Below are 22,364 nucleotides of genomic sequence, written 5' to 3' on the forward strand. Positions count from 1 at the left end.
TTTAAGATGCTGGTGGTACACAGTCACTGTGATAGCTGTCTGTGCAGCTGCCTATGGCTTTCACCTACTTATATTTCAACAGACTCATTTGAAATGGAAAGAATTGAAAGACTCCCATTGACTTATTGGAAAGGACATCAGGCCTGACTTGAACACAAGATGTGCTTCATAATCTAAGTTTACCGGGTCTGCCTTGCTCTTACTGAAGTCAACTCAATTTTGCCCACGACTTCAACATGAGTAGCACTAACGTTCTACAACTGTGAGCTAATTTAGTAACTCATAAATGAGAAACAAGAAAGGTTTGAGAAGTCGAACTTTCTTTCTCACTAAAACTGTAACTAAGTATCCATTAGGATTTATTTTAAAAAAAGCAGTTCTTTGAGCTGTGAGGTGTTATCCTTACATATGCACAGTTGCAATATTTGCCTCTTCAGGTAATCTGGTTTACTCTTCTGTATTTATAAATTTCCTGGCATTCTTCCATTTTCCTGTTTTCTTAGTTGCAGATAGACAGTAATCAATTTATTTTAAAAACAAGCAAAGAAAGAATTTGATATCAACCAAGAAGTGAAATAGTACATGGATCAATGACCTCTAGGAACACTGGGAGTAAACGCTATCATTTAATGTAAAAAAATCTCATGGGAATTATTCTTCATGCAAGCTTAAAGGTAGGATTTGACCATTCAAAACATGAGAAGTACCTTTTTCTTATACACTTCTTGTTACTTACCATAATCCACAGCTTGATTCACCAAAGTAAGTTGCTTCCATTATTTTGGATAGTATCTGAAAACTCTTGTAGTTGTGTCAGTTTAGTCAGCAGTATTACTGAAGATGCTGCCATGACATTATGACAGTAACATACTTCCTATTCTTAGTTTCAATATTGCTTTTCCACTCAATGCTTGGTTTTGCCTTACTGCATTTTTTTTTGTCTTCACAGCACCGTCACCTGCTGATGCAGCTAATACTCTAACCATACTAAGACCTTTTGCACAGCTGCCAGTTCTAACTTCAGCTGCATGGCCAAGTCCAGGTTGCTAATCTGGAGAATGACGTCCCAGTCTTGTGCTTCCATGCCCAGAAACTTGCTGTCTGTGGTGTGGTGTAAAATTGCAGGCTACCTATTACTGTCAGAAGTCAACACTTTCATCAGTTAATATTTTTGTGGCTTTTTTTTTTAATGTCCAAAACACAACTAAAATAATTGTGTATCAATCCAGTTCTGTAGGGTAGCTATTATGTAGCAATTAAATAGCATTTATAAAACCAGAGTTGCTAGTTGAACTTGGTGCTTTAAGTTTAGCAACCATAAAATATGTATCATTTCAGTACAAACATTTTCTAAGCTTTCTGAAAATGTTCTTGAAGGTCAAATAAATTCACCTCTTTTTTTTTTTTAACATTTTCCAAAACAAAGACTTGAAACAAGCATACCAGTATGCATTCATTTTACATATGAACCCAGGCCACCAGGACTTATCACAGATCTGTTTGCAAAAAATTAACACTCAGCTCTATTAGAACAAGAAAAGTCTAATGTTTCTTTTAGAGGCTATATGGCCATCATAAAATGGGTACTTCATCCTAGCTGAAGGCAATCATAAAATGGGTACTTCATCCTAGCTGAAGGCCCAAATTCCCCAGTCCAAAGACAGATGAGAGGAGATGCCTCAGCAACAGATAAATTAAAATAACATTCATTATTTTTCCTTATCCTTTTACATTAATCATGTTAAGTACTATATTTAAGAAATCTTGACCAAATGTTCCAAATTTTGGGTTATGTGAAATTATAATCTGAAACAAATGTTATGCTCTTTATCATAACTCAGTATTTAAAATAAGAAAAGTATATCACTGGATTGCACTGTCTTTTCTAAGAATTCCAGGTACTTGACATCTATGAAAATCAAGCAGGTTTTATTGAGGAGCTTGAATTTGGACTTAGCAACCTAATTTTAGTCTCTGAAGTTTGAATTTAATTTAATGTGACACCATATTCCTGTACAGGCCAAGCTTGGCCTCATGTTCTTTAAATAAAGCACCTTCAATTTCACTTGAAAGGATGATATCTAAATCAAAGCAGAAAGTTATTTTGTCTCTATTGGTTCTGAAGCTAGAACAAGTGGTCACGCAAATTATCGCATTCATTCTAATTTATGCCAAAATATGTGGCGTATTTCTAACAGGTATCAAGAGCAGATTAATACAAAGAAGCGGGCAGAGACCAAACGCTGCCAACTTAGATATTTGTTGAACCCATTTAAGGCCACTGTATATCATATGGATGAAAGATGAGTTACTAATACACTAATATGCAAAAAGCAGTACATCATTGCATTTGGTTCCAAACTGTCTTTCTGTAACAATTTACAGTACTGATGTACCTAGGAGCAAAACCTATGTATGATACCTGAGTGCCAGCCTGTGCTGGCTCTGGATGGGATAGACCTAGTTTTCTTCATAGTTGCTAGTATAAGGCTATGATTTGGATTTGTGCTGAAAACAGCATTGATCATACAGGAGTGTTTTCGTTATTGCTGAGTAGTTGCACAGCGTCAAGGCCTTTTCAGCTTCTTACGCCAACAATGAGTAGGTTGAGGGTGCAGAGAAACTGGGAGGGGACCCAGCTGGGACAGCTGACCCCAACTGCCCAAAGCAATATTTCAGACTATATGATGTCATATTCAGCATATAAAGCTGGGGGAAAAAGAAAGAAGGAGGAAGCGGTCCAGAGTTATGCTGTTTATCTTCCCAAGTAATCACTACATGTGATAAAGGCCCGCTCTCCTGAAGACAGCTGAACATCTGCCTATCAATGGGAAGTGGGGAATGATGTCTTTGTTTTACTTTGATTTGATGCATGTGACTGGAAGCACAGCTTTTCCTTTACCTATTAAACTGTCTTTATCTCAACCCATGAGTTTTCCCACTTTTGCCTTTCCACTTCTTTTCCCCCTATGCCACTGCAGGTAAGGCAGCAAGCAAATGGCTGTGGTACTCAGTTGCCGCCTGCGGTTTAACCATGGCGCAGCCACAAAGTATGTTCAAGAGGCATCCATGAGAACTTTCAGAAAATAATCAGTTTTCTTTGCAACAATGATTTGTGAGAATCCATGAAAAATCCATATAGAAAACAAACCTGAACATGCACCAGATGGCTCCAGTGTTTCTCTTTTTTTTTCATAATCAAAATAAATGTGGCAGTGGCCTCAACATAAGGTGGAACTCTCAAAGAAGACTCATAAGTAATACGTCTGTAGGACTAAACATTATGAAGAATGAAAAGGTACAGTTTGAAGTCCTAACAAGACTTAGTCAAGGATTGCATTATTTCAGTTTGAGCAAAAGAAATAAAAGTTTAAAGAATAACCAACCTTGAATTGTCCTCTTGAAGAAAGCCTTGCAGGCCTCACAGGAAGCCACTCCATAGTGGTACCCTGATGCAATGTCACCACACACCAAACACAGTCTTTTGGGCATCGAGTTCAGCATATATTCACACTTGGTCTGTGAATCTTCAGCAATGGTACTGGAGCAGTCATCGTACCGTTTCCTGACCGGCCCATTGCCCCCAAGCCCTGTGGCCGAAGGGTAGAGAGGAGGTGAGTCCAGCCCGTTCTGATGTCCATTCATGGTGGAACTGTAGCTCCCGCTGGCGTCTGAGGAGCCACCAGGGCTGTGGTGGTTGATGCTGTCCGTCAGAGAGGCAGGGCTCGACGGTTCCGTCTTGATGTACGACGAACAGCTAGAATCAATGTGTCGATCTTTGCTTGACATTCTGCAGAGAAGCCTGTAGCAGGGAGAGAGAGAAAGAAGAATCTGTGTATTAAAGCCAGCACTCTTTAAGGCCGCTCTGGAAGGGTTAGGGACTGCACATCACTCATTCATTAGTCAATACCTCTTGTTCTACATGAAGGTAATCAGTATAAGGGCATGACAGAGCTTCATCAAAGCTACAGACAGGCAGTAAACAAAAACTTTAAAGAGGGCAAATCTGTTTGTTGTTCCCTCCACCTGCCCTCTAGGCTACGTGTCACCTTAACATCAACTCTGAACTTGTCATCTAGCAAGCCAAAAAATTTTTTAAATCCTGTTGTATCACTTAGCTATTAAATGTCTTCCTTTTTCCATTGGTACCTTGCTGTAAATCCCATCATTATAAGGAGCAAATACTTCCAATTTTGATCACATAAATGTTCTGCTCTGTAATTAATATTTGTCAAGAAACTTCACTAAAACATGTATCCATCATCTATTGATTTGATCTCAGAATTGAACAGTAAGTCTTCCACAGTCTTTCTTTTCTTTATTAATACTCTTTATTATAGATACAGCTATTTAGTAACTGAGTAGCACATCAACTGGGAACTCTAACAAATAATTAAGGCTGGACTCCATTTTCACAAAATCTAAGTAAAATGATTCATCAGCTCTGTCTGCAATTACTTTCTAGCCATTATCCTCAGACTAACCAGTAATAACTGTGCTACTAACCCATATATCTAAAGCTCTACAGGATGTGACATTTTACGTGTTCCATTCTTGGATTAAAAAAAATATATTAGAGGAGATTTTAGATAGAAGTTTTGTCTTTCAGAAGGTGAGATTCTGTCTTATTTCTCATTTCTCACGTTTTCAGAATTAAGCGTATGAAATAAAAGCACATAACACAGACTTGATAAATCAGTGCTTTCTACCTGGGAAAAAAAATCTTTATCTATTCCATTCCCTAGTTTTTTTATTATTTTAAAAAATATTTTAGTGAGAATAAGGACAAAAATAATAATTAGACAGCTATAAATCAGATAGTATTATTTTCTAGAGATGTGATTATGAGACCACATAGCAAATGGCCTACCCAGCATTTTTCTGACAGTATTCACAGAAACTGTCAAAGCACTGATGACAGTTATGAGCATTTCTCTAGGAACATTACCAGCAGAAAAGCAACTACCCCATAGCAAGTAACCTCACCCACCTGGAGCTATGGATTCATGTTTTCAAAGCAAGCAAATAAATTCAGACAATCTGTCTGACTTCACTGTCTAAAATAATTTTCGAGACCCTGTTTTTACTTTCTTTACCTTTATGTTTAAAAATAAAAGAAAATCAAACCAATTTCTACCTCAAAATCTAGAATCAAATTCACCAATGGAAAAAAAAGACAAAATCCAGAGTTTGCTTCTGTTCCAATAAGGTAACTGAGATCAAAGACTCACTCTTCATTAAAAGTATCTGCCTCGAATAAGCTTTACCCTAAAATCAGCACTCATACATCTTATTCAGTAACTCTCAATTACTGTAATTTCTACTGCAAAATTCTATTGAAAACAAATTACGTGTGAATCTGGAACACAGCCAGATTGGTGTGCAGAAATGCTACCCTCCAAACTCAAAATCAGTACTTATTTGGGGAGGTGGAAGGAGCAAGCTATCTGGTGTCAGCAAATAAACCAAGGAAATGGGAAGGTTAAAGCCGTGAAAATATCTTATTACATTGGACCACCTGCTTGTGTTGTCCTTTCCTCAAGAACTGGAGGGGGGAAAATCCCCTTGCCAGCCTGCGGTAGCATGTGCCTTTTCTTCTGCATCTGCTGCCTTGTAGCCGTCACTGTTAATGAGTGCTGTAATTAATAGATAGCTCTCTCTTGTCTCTCTACTTGCACTCTGGGCTAAGCACTTTTCTCAAGTCAACGTTTGAAAGAAAGCGGGTCGGCACTGACTTACAGCAGCTCTGTGAATTCCTTTTAATTTAGAGCACTTACACCACCACTCCACTTATTACCTTATAATTACTGGACTGCTCTCACATACATTATGATCTTAGACTAGAGTTAGAAGTTATTAGGGTACTAAAACACGGTGTCTCCCTGTCTCCCTCTCCCTTTCTTTTGACATGGAATTTTATACAGCTACAATTAAAAATACCATTCTATCAACTTTTTTTTTTATATTACTTTTCTATACACTAACACTCAGATCTTTTTATCGACTAAACAGGTATTTGGTCTTTTATTTGTCTCCCTGATTTGGCGACTTCATATTTGAAGTCTCAAAATACAGCAATAGGAGTGCTGACAGTCTGTCATAACTGGCTTGATAGCACATTGCTGTCTCCCACTGCTGATTTTTTGGTTTCTAATTTGTGCAGTAAGGAGATCAAATGTCACCCTCCCCAGAAAAAACAAATGAAAAAAAAATCAAAACCAAACCTCAACAACACACCACTTGCAATTAATTTGTTGCCTAAACGCAGGTTGGTTTCACATGTGCAAAAGTGGAAATCTCCCACCCCAAGCGGACAGAACCAAAACATAATCTCAGTTCTATGTGCATTAAAATCTGATCAAGCAGTGTTGCTTAGGCAAAAGCCAGTCTGCTGATGCTTCTGAAGTAGCAGTTTCTGGTATCAACCAAGATCAAGCTGCTTTGGGCTACAGCTTAAACAGTACAGACTGGATTGGGGATGCTGGCAAAGCACAAATGCTGTTAAAACATTAACCACTCCAAGGAAAAGTGGAAACAACCATGGCTCACTCTGAGAACAAAAACTTTTTCAGTCCCTTGAAGAAGGTGAACCAGAGACAAGGCTGGGTACTAACTGTGGGTGGGCAAGACACCTACTGCTTTCACTCCTTCGTTACTGCCCCCCATCTGACTGAAAGTAATTCAAGACCCATCTTATACTGATGGCAGGTGGGACCACCATCAAATTATCATGCTGAACATTTGGAATAATGCCTAAGCTAGATCTCTGAAAAATCCCTCCCTCAGTTCCCTCCTAATTACTACTTAGCTCGTTACACTGAAGAATTCCTAGACACCATTGCATTATAGTCTAAAACTACAGTTGGAGCTTAATTCTCTCTTCCTCTCTGTGTCTGAAATTCTACAGCTCTATTATTCAAGCCTGAAATATTCACAACTATCTATAAATTCAATTGTCAGCCAGTAGGTTTTATTCTAGACCTCACTTCAATCTAAAATTAGAGGCACTAAAATTCACATTACCTCTAAGAGGAATATCGTGAATAAGACTTTATTTCAAAAGAACACCTTTTTGTCAGAAAGAGCTATTTTCAAGATGATGGCTTTATCTGCATTCAAAGAGAATAAACCCAATTCCACATTGTGCTGTTAATGCAAAAATTTTAGGTCACATTGGATTAATAAAAATCTAAATTTAGTTAAGGTTTATGAATAGAAATAACACGTGTCATATAAAAACCTACAGTATTTATTTTAAAGCCTTGGTGGGGTTGTTTTTTTTCTTTACTAGATTTTAAGTCAAATAAATGGCAGCTCTATTTGTGGTGGCCTGTTATAGGTTAAGTTTTCTAACAACTGGTAGATTTTGGGTAAACTTTCGGTAAGGTTAGGGAAAGTAACTATTTGGCTCTAGAAGCATTATCATGCCCACATACAAGAGAAACTATACGGAGTACTGCAAGTTTCGAGTAATATGCAATATACATCATGCTGCTTCAAATCTCTACTAATTTCACAACTTCTTAATTTAAGTAAGATGTGAAGCTGGTCATTGCTGACAAAGACACAATGACAGAGCACTTCAGCATGCAACTCCTGCTTTGAAATGGTCTTAAACAATAGTGAATAAATTGTAATGCTATGTGCTTATGAAAGGTTGAATATATTAAGAATTTATTAATGCAATCACATTTATATTTCCATCTACCTGCCACATTACTAATGATATTGACATGCTGACACTGGCTAAATCAGTATCAATACACAAGTGGAGTGCAAAAATTAACTGCATCTGATTACAGTATATAGCCTTAAAAAAAGAAAGCATTCCCATTCAAGCTACTTAGAGCTCTTTATATTCCATTCATATATGCAACTGTTTCAGAAATCTACTTTTTCCTTCATCTCCCTTATTACCAATACCTAAAGGAGGTCAAACTGACATGCCAGTACTTCATATTTCATGCCTGTTTTTCAAGCAGGAAAAGTTCTGCTTACAGCGTCATTCACTACTTCTATACTGCGCTGGTGGTTTTAGTGACGGTGGCAATTAGTCACGATAATTAGAGTGAGCACCTTTATTACGAAGCAACACAAAAATCCACTTTTATCTGCACATGAAGTTTTTTTCTTTTCTTGAAGAGAGAATTATCTTATTCCCATAAATGTCAGAATAGGTTATTAGCAGTTGACATTTTTAATGACAGTTACTATGTGGGAGCATCAGCCAGGCAGGTGTTATTATGCACACCTAGGTACTTTTTATGCTAACAGCGTAATCAATCTGATTTTCCTCCAATACATTCCTCTAACTCACATGGATGTGCACCACAAAGATCTTAACCTGTTATTTTCGTACTTTAACTATGAAAACCAATGCACGAAAGAAAGCATTGGTCTAGATGACACAGTAAGTCTGTATCAGAGTCAAAAATGGAAGCCAGCTCCTTGCTTTGACCATAACAATCACATTTTCTCTCAAATCCTGTGCTTACTTTCATAATCATTTCACAGGTCTACACCAAGACCAGCAGACAGAAAACAGCGCAGCATCTTGCACTTAATTTCCATACTCTTACTCTTCAAATGTAAGAGGGAAGAAATGTGTATGCAAAGAAATGAAAATGTTGCTTCTTGCACCAACACCCACAACACCTTCTCAAGACTTTCATGGGTCCTATTAAAAGATCCAAGTAAGAATTTCAAGCTGCTTCACATTGAGCATTTTTCTGCTTCAGCTAATTGCACTCTAGTAAAGTGGCAAAATGTGAATCACTTAGTAGGAAAATGGGCACCAGCTGCTATTGTCAGAGAATGGAAATGCCAAAGAAAAGGAAAGTGACTGAATGAAGTGTCATGTCAGAAATCAACGGTGCAACGTGTGATTTGAGAAAACATGACTACTTTACAGAGACAGGGTGTCATTATGGCATCACAGTAATACGATGCTTTGACAACTGCTGGGTCTAACATATCATCATTGCATTAAGGTGCACTGGCTTAGTTGGGGGAAGGAAAAGAAAGCATTTCTTCTTTTAATAAGAAATACTGTAAGGTCTGCTTGGTTAACCTAGTGGATGAGACCATCAATTGCAAAGTATTGCTAATCTTGTCCCATGCACGCACAAACAAGACTGCTACTGTGCATTAGGTCCTTATTAACAAATATGCATTGTCAACCACGTAGTACAGAATGGCGGCAGTACGTTTTTGTGTGTGGTGTTGGGTTTTTTAAAAGCAAATTATGAATGTTTCATTGTTTTTTCTATTTTCTTCTTTTATGTTTTCTTGAAACCTTTACCACTTCACCCTGCTACAAGAAAGCAAAGCAAGCCAAAGACTTCTTCCAGAGCAGCTGTCATAGCCACTAGCAGCCGGAACAGAAGCAGCAGTGGCCTGAGTTAGCTGATGATTGCTGACAGAGGATCCAGCTTCCCAAACAGTTATTTTTGCTCTGTATGCAATCTACCAAGCTCTGCTAAAGCACTTCCTCCACACAAGGCAATGGAAGACTACAGTACTGTGTGGTCATTTTGAGCTTAACTAAACAAGCCATTATCTGAGGCCCTTCACATCTGCACTTAATCTGAATGGCTACACCTAGTTTGTTTTCCATGCTGCATTTTAAAAAAAAAAAAAAAGGCAAAATTTTCAAGTTGCTACCTCAGACTCTTCAAAATGATGAGGAATTATTTCAATGTTGCCTCCCCCCCCACCCCGGGCTATTTATAAATATTCATTATTGCTTCCCTTTCCATTTCAAGATGATGCCCTGTGCTTCCTGGCTGATAAACTTTGTTAACAAGAAGGAAATGATCCTGAGATGCTCCAATGTGTTGCAAATTATCACTGTTGACAGCTTCTACATTTAAGGATTACATCTGATGCAACAATGCATACTAGTGTCATTTATCTTTAGCTCATTTCCTTGGCCCTATTTCAACTGAGGGTGAGCATCTCTTGTTTATAGCTCTAAATACTGTAAGTGAGCAACTGGCAAATCAATAAAACTGTTAAATGCATAATAATACTGTGTAATTACTTACATGATGTTTTGCATAATTAACTGTCTGAGGTGTTCCTTGATATAATGGATATTCAGAGTATGGAACCTATAAGCCTATAAAACACACCTTGTTTATACTAACAGAAATTATATTTAAAACTCTCGTTCTAATAATCCAAATCAGGCTTTGGCATGATATGACAGAAAGTCTTCCTTCGCTGCCAAGTCTAAATCAATTCTTATGGCATTACTTCATAACTAATGTGATATTTCACTGATGATGACTATTACTCTGATTACTTGGAAGTAATGTAGTAATAGCAAAAATACACTTAGATTAAACAAACTACTGCTATTTAATCAATATTACTGAGACAAACTAAGTGTTTTAATAAGTCTGTATAGATGCACTAATGCTGATTTAATTAAATATATCCTTAGACAGGCCCAAGCTCTGCAGCATATAGATCCCACAGTTTGACAGCCTATGAAATTATTCTTCTGAATGTAAAAGCACTTCTAGCTAACAGAATTTATATCTTTTCAGGCTTCAAAATGATTATTCTTTACATCAGATATTCTTTTGGGAACAAAAATTAACAGGGAAGAAAACTCAAAGCCCTTGCACCTTTGAGCCAAAACATCAGATATCTGAAGAGGTGCCAGCTCTTGGCGACACAGTTGTCCAACATCCAATATATGTCTCTGCAACATACTTACAAAAACAAACAAAAAAACCTTCCCTTCAATTGAATCATATATAATAATGCTGATAAAGGAAATCACAAACTTGACCTTTCTTTTTGCATGCATATATACAACAAACACTCTATTAGCTGTGTGATGCACTACTACTAGCAGGCCATCAACACAGTAAGTTACATTCAGAGAAGACTGACTTCTATGGATTTCATGTATATCAAGTAAAAAAAAGATACTTTTTTTGGTATTTAGTTCTCAAATACTAAAAAACCATAAGTAAATATGGAAAAGACAACAGAAGAAGTAGATGGCTTTTTAAACCACAATCATTCTATAATGCCTGAAAGTGATACGTAGAATTTTATTATTTTGAATTTGGTGAATATATTATGGTTCTGACACAACTTAAACCTCAGTAAAAACTTCATATAGCTACTTAATGTTTATGTTTCTCTTTTTCTGTTGTCTTTTTGGCATTTTTACACAGTTAGAATATGACAGCTCTTTGAAGCTACAGTCATACCATTAAAATACCTTAGATTTACCTTCTCTTGTTTATTGCCTTCTAGCCTAATGTAACGTATTTTCTGTTGCTACTGGACTTAACATGCCCCAAACAAGTCAGCTCTGCAGTGAGAGGAGAGTGGAAAGCTGCACAAACTCACACTAAAAGCCTTCACATGCCTAAACAGTTTCAACAAAAGGCTGCAACTAAAATGATGTCTAACTCTCATCATATGAAAATTAGTATATTGATCAGGGAGAGCAAGATTTTATTACCCTATTTTCAAACTGCAGACTAACACTTTTAATTCATGTCACATATTGGAAGATAGCAAAAATTGTTTTTAAGAAATTAGGTGTTTTTCTGTGATGTAATATCATTTTACAGACAGTTATACTCCAGTGGTATCAGATGAAATTCACCTAACGTCTCTAGCCCCCAGAGGACATGGTAGCGTCAAGGAGCTATTTAATTGTAAGGATTCTTTTCATTAAGATAAATCAACTGAAATTTAAAAAATAACGAAATAAAATGCTACATTCAGCTACTTCAAGGGAGGAAAAATACAAAACTACAAAAATATGTAAAGATTTGTTCAAGAACATAACAGGCTTTCTAAAGAGGGATTATTTTTAAATGATTACAGCATCAAAAGCAGTTACTTGTACCAGTCAGAAAGCCAGTACTACAGATCAGAGAGACATAGCTGTCATTCATTAATTTCTGAAAGGGAAAAGAATATTAAAAAAAAAAAAATCTTTCTGCCTCAAGACAGAGTCAAAGTTTGCATCATCAGATTTTTCACAATTTCTAGCACCGATTTCCTTCCAGCACTGAAAGGCAGATTGTAGGTGTGTGCACACCACATACCTGTCTCCCCACCCAGCTCCAGCACTGATTTTCTGTACATGTATAACAGAAGAATTACAATTTGCCAGACAAGCTCTGTTAAATTGAAGAAGCAATTAGAAAGAACATACCAGAAATAGTATCAGAGACTGAGCGTCTTAAAAGACTCAGGACTAAAACTTACAAAGCAAGTGATCCTTTTCCCACCCCCTCACTCTGCTGCCTCCTCAGTGTGTCCTGTCCTCGAAGCCACATTCCACCCACTTTAAATCCCCCCACACATACACACATGCACAAGCAACCAAAAAGCTACTTGGTGAGTTGGAAAATGACGTTTTCCTGCAATCAGTGTTTAAGTGAATGTTTGTCCCAGTGTGTTACACCATGCTGTCAGCTAGCAGCAGGGAGTCGTTGAGTTGTTACTACATTTGATTTGACTGCCAGTAGGAAGCTTTATTTCTACCAACTGTTAGTTGCCAGCTCTCTGGATCTTCTCTTACTTTGAGAAGGTTGTTTGGTTTTGTTGGTTTTTGGGTTTTTTTTTTTAGATATAGTTCATTATTTTTTCTCCTTCCTTCTGAACACTTTTAGTGTACACCAGAAGCACTTCCATGTCTCCATGCATCACAGCTGTTACACTTGCTGTCTTTAATGTAAAAAAAGTAATTGTATCAAGGCAACTATATAAATCGATCCTGACGCACATCAGAAAAGCGATTTTTATATCTGGACACCTGAATGAGGTGCAAAGATTAATATTTACACAAGCAAGCTAAAGAAGAGGAATTTTATTTTGATCTTTTCTGAAAAAATCGAGATTAGAGACTGGAGGAACCACTACAGAGAGATAACCTGGATGGATTTTCCTTTCAAGGAGAGCGTTTGCTATCCAGATCTTTACAAGCTTTCCAAAGAGAGTTTTCAGTGGGGCTTTTTGTTTGCTTGCTTGTTCTTCATGTATATCCTGAAAGGTTTCTCTTCTGTCAAACAAGATCCTATAACTTTAACGGTTGTTTACAATGCTTCTTCTTCCTACACAATAGCGATGATTTTGATAATTAGGATCTAATTATAATGGATCTGACAACAACTTCCAACAACGAAAAGCATCTTTAGAAAAATGAAAGCATATGCATGAACAGTGCAGGGAGGTGGGATGGGGGAGAGAATACATTCCTATGAGACAGTCTGAGAACTCAGGCTGAATGGAAAAGTAATTAACACTAAAGAGCTAAAACTGTAATTAAAGAAAATTTCATTAAAGGGAGGCAGGTGATTCCACTTTCCTAAATATGACAAGGTGCTGTATAAAAATAAAATAGCAGCCAGTTTCAGTGAGTGGAGCAGGAAAGCCATGTCTTTAACCAGATCAAATTCTCGAAATTGGCTGTCAAGACGGGATTGTTGTGATTTATACCCGTCTATCAAGTGCATGAAAGAGAGAGACAGGAGAGGAAAAGAGGCAAGCTGCTGTCGCTTCCATTCGCAAAGCACCTTTAATTTCCACGGCACCATCTGTTACCAAATCTAATTCACATTCCCTCTTAATCTGGTTTAGTTCTGTAATACTAATTCTTCCACTACTCTTACGAACATCACACTCAAGAAAAAGCTTTGGTCTGGGTTGGAAAAAAACGGAATATTATGCAGTTAAGGTTCTGGTGACTTAAGAGAAGCGTGCTGCCCATTAAAATGCGCTCCTGGTAAAAGGATTTGTTCCCAGTCAGTGCAGAGATTCAGCATTGCTCACATTTGAAAAAAGTCATGGGGGAAGGAGGGGAGAGGAAAAGAAGGGGAGAAAAAGGGGAGGAAAAAAATTAAAATCACAGACCAAGATAGGAAAGTAGGTTGTGGGCATGAAAGCAGAGGTTGTCATAAAATACAATTGTTGTCAAGTTTAGTCACTTTCAGTATTGACTATAAAATCACTTTGTCACGGTCTCATATGGAAAGCTTGAAACTGTAGTTGTGCTAAGGAAACTAAGAAGAGCAAAATGTAAGATTCTACAAAGGAGAAAATATTTCTTTCAAATTATGAAACGCAAATATCAGTAAGAAACCAAAACACATGGACAAAAACTAGAAGTGGCGTAAAACACTCCTGATTGCCACAGTTTTACTCTTAGCTGTGTGATGATGACAAAAATACCACTCACTTTTGTAGGACCTGAAAACAAACTAAACAACCAGGACTTTCCTGCAACTAAGCGTTTTCAGACAGATAGTTGCCCATCTACCCAGTCTAGGAGTGATTCAGCTTTCTTCTTGGTTCCCACACACAGCTTCTTGACCAGGTCCTCTTGAAATAAACATAAAAAGGGAAAAAATGGACCTAGACAAATATTACTACTAATATTATGGTGCTATTTATTAATAATGCTCATCTATTACTTATTGTTTTAATATAGATCTTAAACTGCATTTCCAGGAAGTACTATTCTCTCTCTCTTACATACTGGCAAAGCAAGACACAGGAAGGTGAAAAGTTAAGTAAAGCTGCTCACAAGGCCAATGGCATGGAACAGAATCAAGGTCCTACTGGGTTTTTTTGTTTGTTTGGTTGGTTGGTTGGGGTTTTTTTATGGCTTTTGTGAAAACATGCCTTGAAAGTCTGAATATTTATATATAGAAAGGGAACTTGCCTTGAACTCCCAGAAATTGGACCTTTGTTATTTTAAAATAGTTTTTTCTAAATGGAAAACTCACTTTAAGGCTAAATTAAATGTCTTCTTATTCTTACATTGAAATGTGTACTTTTCTGTTAAAGTAGTCTTGATTTCTGTGCATGTAGCATTCCCGAAAATAAAGCCTATGACAAGAATAGCTTTAGCCAGCACACAGGGTAATACATAAGCCATGCATAGCTGTGAATAGCCCAAGGTTTTTATGTTGGGGGTATTTTTTTTAAGGATTTGAAATGTAAGAGGCAGACAATACTGAGAAAACACACAGTTTGACAGAACAGTTGTATTCTAGAAAATGCAAAACGGAATGCTAGTTTTCATTATGTGAAAGAGTAATGCACAAACAAATCCCTGGCAAAACTTTACAAATTTTTAATAGCTGAGAAACACCTATGAATGGAGATGTCATTTATAACATAACAATGAACACAAATTCTGAAGAAGTCTCCTCCTCCTCCAGTATCACAGCTTGATTCACAAATTGCTTAAATCATCTGGGTAAATTTATAAACGGTGTTGGGTTTGTTATTTTAATGGGAAAAAACAGTTAAAAAAACAAAATCAAATTTGTTCCAAGTATAGCACATCTGTTATTCATTGTGGGTCAAAACCTTGGGTACAGGGGGAACGGATCCAGCAACTCTGAGGCTCTGCAAATTTATACTAGCTAATATTATTCCCCAGTCCAGCCTGTGCTTTCAGAGGGTCTAAGGTCCTGATATTCAGATATGCAAGAGGATTACCGTAACCTACTGCATCCAAAGAAAACCACTCTGATATCGATGTACTCAGAGATCAGAGCAGGTTTTTTGGTTCTGGTTTTGTTGGGTTAGGGTTTTTAACACTAAAGCATTTGAGTGATATGAGCACCTGGCTGTTAATGCACAGCATTTCTATTTCTATACTACAAAGCCTCTTAACATTTGTAAATTAAAACTAAGAAAAAAATAAAATAACCTCTTCCCTGAAATTCCTCCTTTCTTTATCTACCTTAATTCTGGAAGCACTGGAAATTAAAATAGTTGAGTACGGTACTTGGGTACAGTACTAGTGACCGAATTTATCACACGTTGACATAAATCAGAGTTTATAGAAGCAAAACCTATGCAGTTTAAGTATTTTCTAGTCTGTCTTGGATTTTAATGTGTAATTACATATTTTACAAATACATAAATTATAAATAACTACCTTTGTTTTTTCACATTTCCTTGTTCTTCACATATTACTATGTGTAATTCAAACCTATACATGTCACTGGGTTTACATATCAGCAATTTGCCTCTGGATATAGGCAGCAAAAGTCAGAAAGTAATGGATTTCACTCTTAAAATGTTTGAATGACTCCAGCAAAAGTCTGCACCTTTTAATAAAGTCCTGATATATTTTCTACACTCCTATTTTTTGCCTTCTATTTCAGTGAGAGCCACATGGAGAAAAAAAGGAAATTCAACATATTCCATAAAAACTGTCTGGAGTAACAAATGTGTACCAGCCCAATTATTACACTCAGAACACGGATGTTGTTACTTGCAGTCATAAATCAATATGATGTAATTATTACATGCTGAAGCTGTGGTCATCTCTTCTGTAAGAAGTAATCTAGAGCACTGGAACAGGCTGCCTAGAGGTCTTCAAGACCCACCTGGACATGTTCCTATGCAACCCGATCTAGGTTGACCTGCTTCTGCAGGGGGGTTGGACTAGATGATCTCTACAGGTCCCTTCCAACCCCTAACATTCTATGACTCTATGATTCTATGAAGAGGCTTGTCCAAAAAAAAAGCTTTACATGAACAGATCAGCATTAATTACTCTACACTGCACACTGCAAAACTCAGTTGTATTTTAAGGTCAGACTTGCTTCAATTATTTCAACAGTATAAAGTCTGGAAGAAATATTTTTTTTCTTTTAGATTTAAAAGTTCAGCCTAAGTCATCAGTCCTTGGGTGAGCAATGAAAGACTGGCCTGAAGAGAGCACTGCATTCTACCATTAAACTAAATTAACACACACTTTTGATCCCAAGACGTTTTGTGCCTTGCTAGTTTCAGCACAAGCTCAGGCTGCTCAGCAAACCACATATCAACTCTGACCAGTTAATGGAAATGCATTAAATAATAATTTTGTCAGACTGAGTCTTACATATATTTTTATCATGACAGGATTAAGGTCTGAAATAAAAATCCACCTGCATTTGACTAAACATCTGCCTAGAAAGTACACCAAATCTGCTCCACTTCTTTACTGGTTCTTTACACTGCAGAGGGTCCAATAGCAACTGACTCTCTATATTACCATTGCTTCATGGAATGAACAGCCTGGAGTTCTAAAAAATAAATTATGAGCAACCAAGGTAACACCAATATACTCAAAACATTAACTGCCTATAGTTTGAAGCTTAATAAACTGAAGGTGCTTGTGTACGAAAACCTAAAGGAGGCCACTCTCACCTACCCCTGGATGGCTGCATCAAACATACTGTCAAATCCAAAATGGGACATCAACTGAAACATCTGTCACAGGACAACAAATAATGATAGCCAAATGATGATATGGGATTGGCTGACTGTACATTATATGGCCATGGTTATGCTACAGGTTGTATAAAATATGAGACCCTAAGATTTATGTTATGGGTGATAAGGCCAAGAATGCTGTAAAAGTGAAAAAATATGGCAACAGTACGCAGTACATCACTACTAGGATAATTATTTATACAAAAAGTTCCCATTCTTAGACTTCCAACATGTAGGGATAAAATTCATATATTCAAAGAAGACATAATAATAACCTGCCAGCTTGTGGTGATGGATATGCTTTTAATCCAAATGACCACGGTCTCCAGTTTACCTGTCATAAAAGGACACGAAAAATTGAATTTTCCTTTCATAATTCTTTAAGTTGAAAGGGAAAAACACAGAAGCATGATAAGTGGCTCATTCCAGTGGACATATGGACAGGCAGTAGTAAAATGTATGAATAAAAGGCATTGTTCCTTCACTAATGCTATTTTCACTTGTTACACACCACAACTCAGAGACAGGAAAGATAGTCTTTCCTTTGACTTTTCAAGAATATTCCTAAATGTTCTAAATTATATTCCATACAATAAGAGATTGAGATAAAGACTAAGTAGTGTATTACACTATTGAGTTATTATTTGAAAGCAATCCTACACAAACTAGCACAAAAGCACAACCTCACATAGATCTTACTTACTGACTTGAAGTACCTGCCCACAGAGATCCTCTACTCCTAAATTCTCTGCTACTGGGAAGGAATATCCAATCTGCATATTTTAATTTCTAGAACTTCACTCAAAGAGCTCTGGCAGAAATTTAATAAATCAGTCCCTTTTGACACAGAAGGAAAACTACATAGTGCATTCCCGTCCCCTCCACCTACACATAAAAATCCACACCACACATTTGCCTCATAGCTTCTCCAGCCTGCATTCTTCCAGGGGTGAAAAATGACAAAGAAATTTAACTAGGTTAATTTTAACTGCTGAAAACGTAGGCAGACTGCTCAGTTATTTCATTTTAAAAGATCTTCATTTTCCCATCTGTGTTATGGCAATTTTATTACACATTCGGCAAATTTACAGTAACAAGATGTTCCCCTGACAAATTAATCACTTTCCAAGCATTTTATCATATAAATAAAATATCACCTCAAGAGAGAAAATCAGCTCAATCAGTTGATTTAACCCATCTTTCAGGGAACTCGTCTGAAACAGATTGAGCACATTTTTTCTGAAGAGGGACTGCACACACATCCTCCTGGACTCCCAGCTCGTATGGTGAGGCTTTTCCAAAAGAAAATATTTAACACTAGCTGATAAGATGCAAGATTCTTACTGTAAGAACTACATTGCTGCAATGACGGATCTCCATCAGGTACAAACAGAGACTCATCTAGAAGCTGGCACAAGTTTTAACTGAGGAGGCACATATCCCCTTAGATGATTGATAACTACTGCAACATTTCTCTGGTGTGTTGCAACAATTGTAAGAGTAAAAATTTATTGGTTTTAGTAATCTGCTCCAACGTTTTAAGAATTTCACAATAAAATAACACAGGTCCAAACTCCAAACAGTTTTGCAGCAGATTAAACTTAATTGCTTGGCTTTTAAAAATTTCCCCAATGCTCTTATTCTGGAAAGTAAACTTTGCTTTTACAAAGAGACTGGCAACATTATCAATACAATATATGAACAGTAGGGAAGTGGGCTCAAATCAAGTTTTCCCAAACTAATCCTTAAAACAACTCAATGTCCTTCTGGAGAGAATCTGTCACTGAAGCAATTTAACCTCTCTGCCATTTAACCTTTCTCTCTCTGCCTTGCTCCCTCCATTCTATTTTCCATTCATGCACTGCCAACAAGTATAAACAAGAACTACATCTGTTTATCCTACTAGAAATTAGAGTTGTTGAAGCTGTTTTAGCAGGTTTTGTTATTTCTTGCATGTAGTTAGCAGTATGAATACAGGCTTTTTGCATCTACTCCAACACTAAAGAAATATGACAGCAAATCACCCTTTTGCCAGCAGAATCACCCCACCAGAAAACACAATGTGAGTATCCTCTTCAATAAGGTATTTACAATATTCCCAACAACAAAGTTTTGGGTGACAAGGAAAAGAGAATTCACACATCTAGACAGCCTTTTTACCCTCTTTACTACCTCAGCAAAATACTAACGTTACCTCCCTTAATAGTAAAACATGAAAAATGCATGTAACAACACAACTCTCTAAAATACAAGCAGAAAAAATATCATGCTTTATGAAACACTATTACATAGTAACATAAATGTTCATATTTGCTACTGAGCCCATATAAGTAATAATGCCATAAACAGTCATATTAATACTACATCAGTATTAAAAGCTGCAAGTTTTGCACAACCCTGAATGGCTTACATGTTAGCAATAAAGAATATTAAGATTAACAATTATGAATATAAATAAAAAAATACATATCCTACATGTATTTTTTATCTTTTTCACTTTTTAAAAAATTACTTTTAGAAGTCATGAAACACAACAAAGAACTCAGACCATAGGTCAGAGGAACTTCAGTGCTTTAAATGGATACAGAAAATTTTTTTTAAAAAAAGCCAAACACATGACAATTAATTGTAGTGTTTCTTAATCTTATTCTTCTCTATACTGGGAAAATCTAAATATTCGTTGTACAAGATGCAAGTGAATCAGGCCAACAGGAAAGGGTTTATTATCCATTGACCCCTTCCTCCAAGTACTTAGACAAGGAATTTACTACCTGTATCAAGTGACTTACACATGCAAGCTTTGCATGATCAAGTTTCAAAAATTAGTTCCTCATTTAGGCAGCAGCTTCATCACCTTTTGCTAGGAAAAAGGGTATTCTAAACATTAAATATGTCTCATGGGATGCTTGCAATGAGTATTTTTTTCTAATTTATGCATATTTTCAGAAGACTCAGAGCAGCTGTAACCTTAAGTCATTGGAAGATATTCTGTTCTCAACCAGTACACACAAATGAACCATTTTTGATCTAGACAAAGCAGGGATTTCCTTGAGCATCAAGTGTAAAGTCCAGACTGTAATAAGAGAAAGTACAAGGAAAAGATACTACTTTCTCCTCACACTGTTAACACTTAGCAAAATTCAGTGAGTTTGAGAGACATCAGAATTCAACTCTGAATCCAGTATCCTGCTAGATATCGAAGACCAAGCTGCCAGTCAGTGCAGCCACTGTGGAAGTAGAATAATTTGATTCCATGCAGCAAACACAACATTATTTCCAATATCCAGCTGACTTGGCTACAGGATCTGGCCAGCATTTTATATTGCTTATGCAATTTTCAAACCAAAGCATAACAATATACAGCTATTGACAAAATGAAGGTCAAACCTCACAGATCTCTTATAGAGCACAAAGCTCAAGGATGAGAAGCAACAGAGAATGTTCGGTGTTCCTTATTTAACACAAATTACTCATAACACCCATGCATTGTGACAGTATCTAATTGAGGCAAAGTGTCTTCATTTGGTACTCCTTTCACAGTCTGCTGGTGGACTTCAAAAATTCTGCACGTACCATCTAGATGTTTTGGCCTAATAGTTTGAAATGCATAGAATTCCTTTAGTTGGTTTTTAAATTAAAAATTAAACTTTTTGAAAGTCATGTCCTTGAAGTTCTGAACTAGCCACTAATCCTTTCACACAACACAAAATATTTTCTTTTTTTTTTTTTCCTCTGCAATTGTTTTCTGATTCACCACAGAACATATACTGTTCTCCTAAAATCATTTAACAGTGGAGTCACTGTATGGGAAGAACTGGAACTCAAAGATCTGGAAAGTTAAGAACATAGAGTTTAAGTTACTTCCAAATTAATCTTCATTTAATGGGGGGGATCACATAACTTTGGGGACTACATCTGAGATGGAAGATGGATATTCACATTGACTCAGTTACTTGAAAACAGTCTCCAGGATCTCAAATTTTGCAAACAAAACCTCTTCAATCTGAGCAAGATACAGGACACAGACCCCTTTAATTTGAAAGATGACAAAGTGGATTATTTGTTAGTTACACGTGCCAGTAGGGTGATCCATTACCATGGACGTTCTACTGCAAGTACACTGTGTCGCCTTAATAGTAGCTAGAGCCTTATTGGCTTAAAAAAAACGTAAAAAGGGTTTTGCATGTGAATTGAACTTAATAGGTTTGACATGGACTAACCTTAAAGAATCCAATCCACTCAAATCCCTTTGAAGGCTGAAGCTGAATTTCATGCAAATCTTAGAGAAGTAGACAGGCTGTTGGGATTTCAAGATGCTGTGTCCCTTTCTTCTGCAGATCTAAAACCAGGCAAAACAATGACATAAAACCCTCCCACAATTTCAAGGATTTCTCTTAAGATGATCCCTGTTTTATTCTTTGGCCCAGGAAAGTTTGACATTTGAAGTTTGAAGGCAAGAAGAATCTGACATCAGGAAACATCAAAATAGTAGCCAATCTTTTAGGCTTTTTAAACACAGCATCAGACTAATGTTTCATATATTTAAAAAAAAATAGCTGGCACCATGGCACTACTATTAAAATGTTTAGAATGGAATGATGCAAATGAGTTTCCTATTATCATATTGAGTACAAACGACTTTTATCTTTTCTAAAAATAATTCCTTTTTAGCAACCAATAACCTATCATAGTCTAAACGTTCTGAGGGTCATTTTGAAATTCACACAAGAATAACAAACCTATTCAAGATCACTATCATAGTATGAAATTCTGTTTGCCAATCTCCAATAAAAATATCTAAACAGATTTAAGCGTTCTATGTATGTTTATATAGGCATAAAAGCATATATATCATTTGCCTGTGTAACAAAATATACACTGACATCTGGAAAATTATTTGTTTGAGGACTGGATTTACTCTTCATCCAATAAATGTAACAGGCAAAGAAAAAAAAAAAGAGCACTTGTCACTGCTTTCCTCTTTGAATAAAGTACACATGACTACAAATGTAACAAACTATAACCAAATCAAAACCATACAGTGTGCATAAAGAACCAACTATGCAAAGTAGTTATAAATTCTTGGTTAACAAAGGGCACAG

At 36.6% G+C, this 22,364-nt stretch overlaps 1 protein-coding gene across 6 annotated transcripts in view; it reads right to left on the reverse strand.

The window, feature by feature from the left end:
• The window catches only part of ESRRG (estrogen related receptor gamma), a 389,975-nt gene that overhangs the window by 129,580 nt on the left and 238,031 nt on the right, over positions 1-22,364 (reverse strand). For all 6 annotated transcript variants that reach the window (XM_061991440.1, XM_061991442.1, XM_061991441.1 and 3 more), the window contains one exon: positions 3,387-3,802. In XM_061991440.1, the coding sequence (XP_061847424.1) occupies positions 3,387-3,789 (403 nt within the window). In that variant the 5' untranslated portion in view covers positions 3,790-3,802. The remainder of the gene's footprint in view (positions 1-3,386; positions 3,803-22,364) is intronic.

This window comes from Colius striatus, chromosome 2 (assembly GCF_028858725.1).
Source record: "Colius striatus isolate bColStr4 chromosome 2, bColStr4.1.hap1, whole genome shotgun sequence".
NCBI classification, from domain to species: Eukaryota; Metazoa; Chordata; class Aves; order Coliiformes; family Coliidae; genus Colius; species Colius striatus.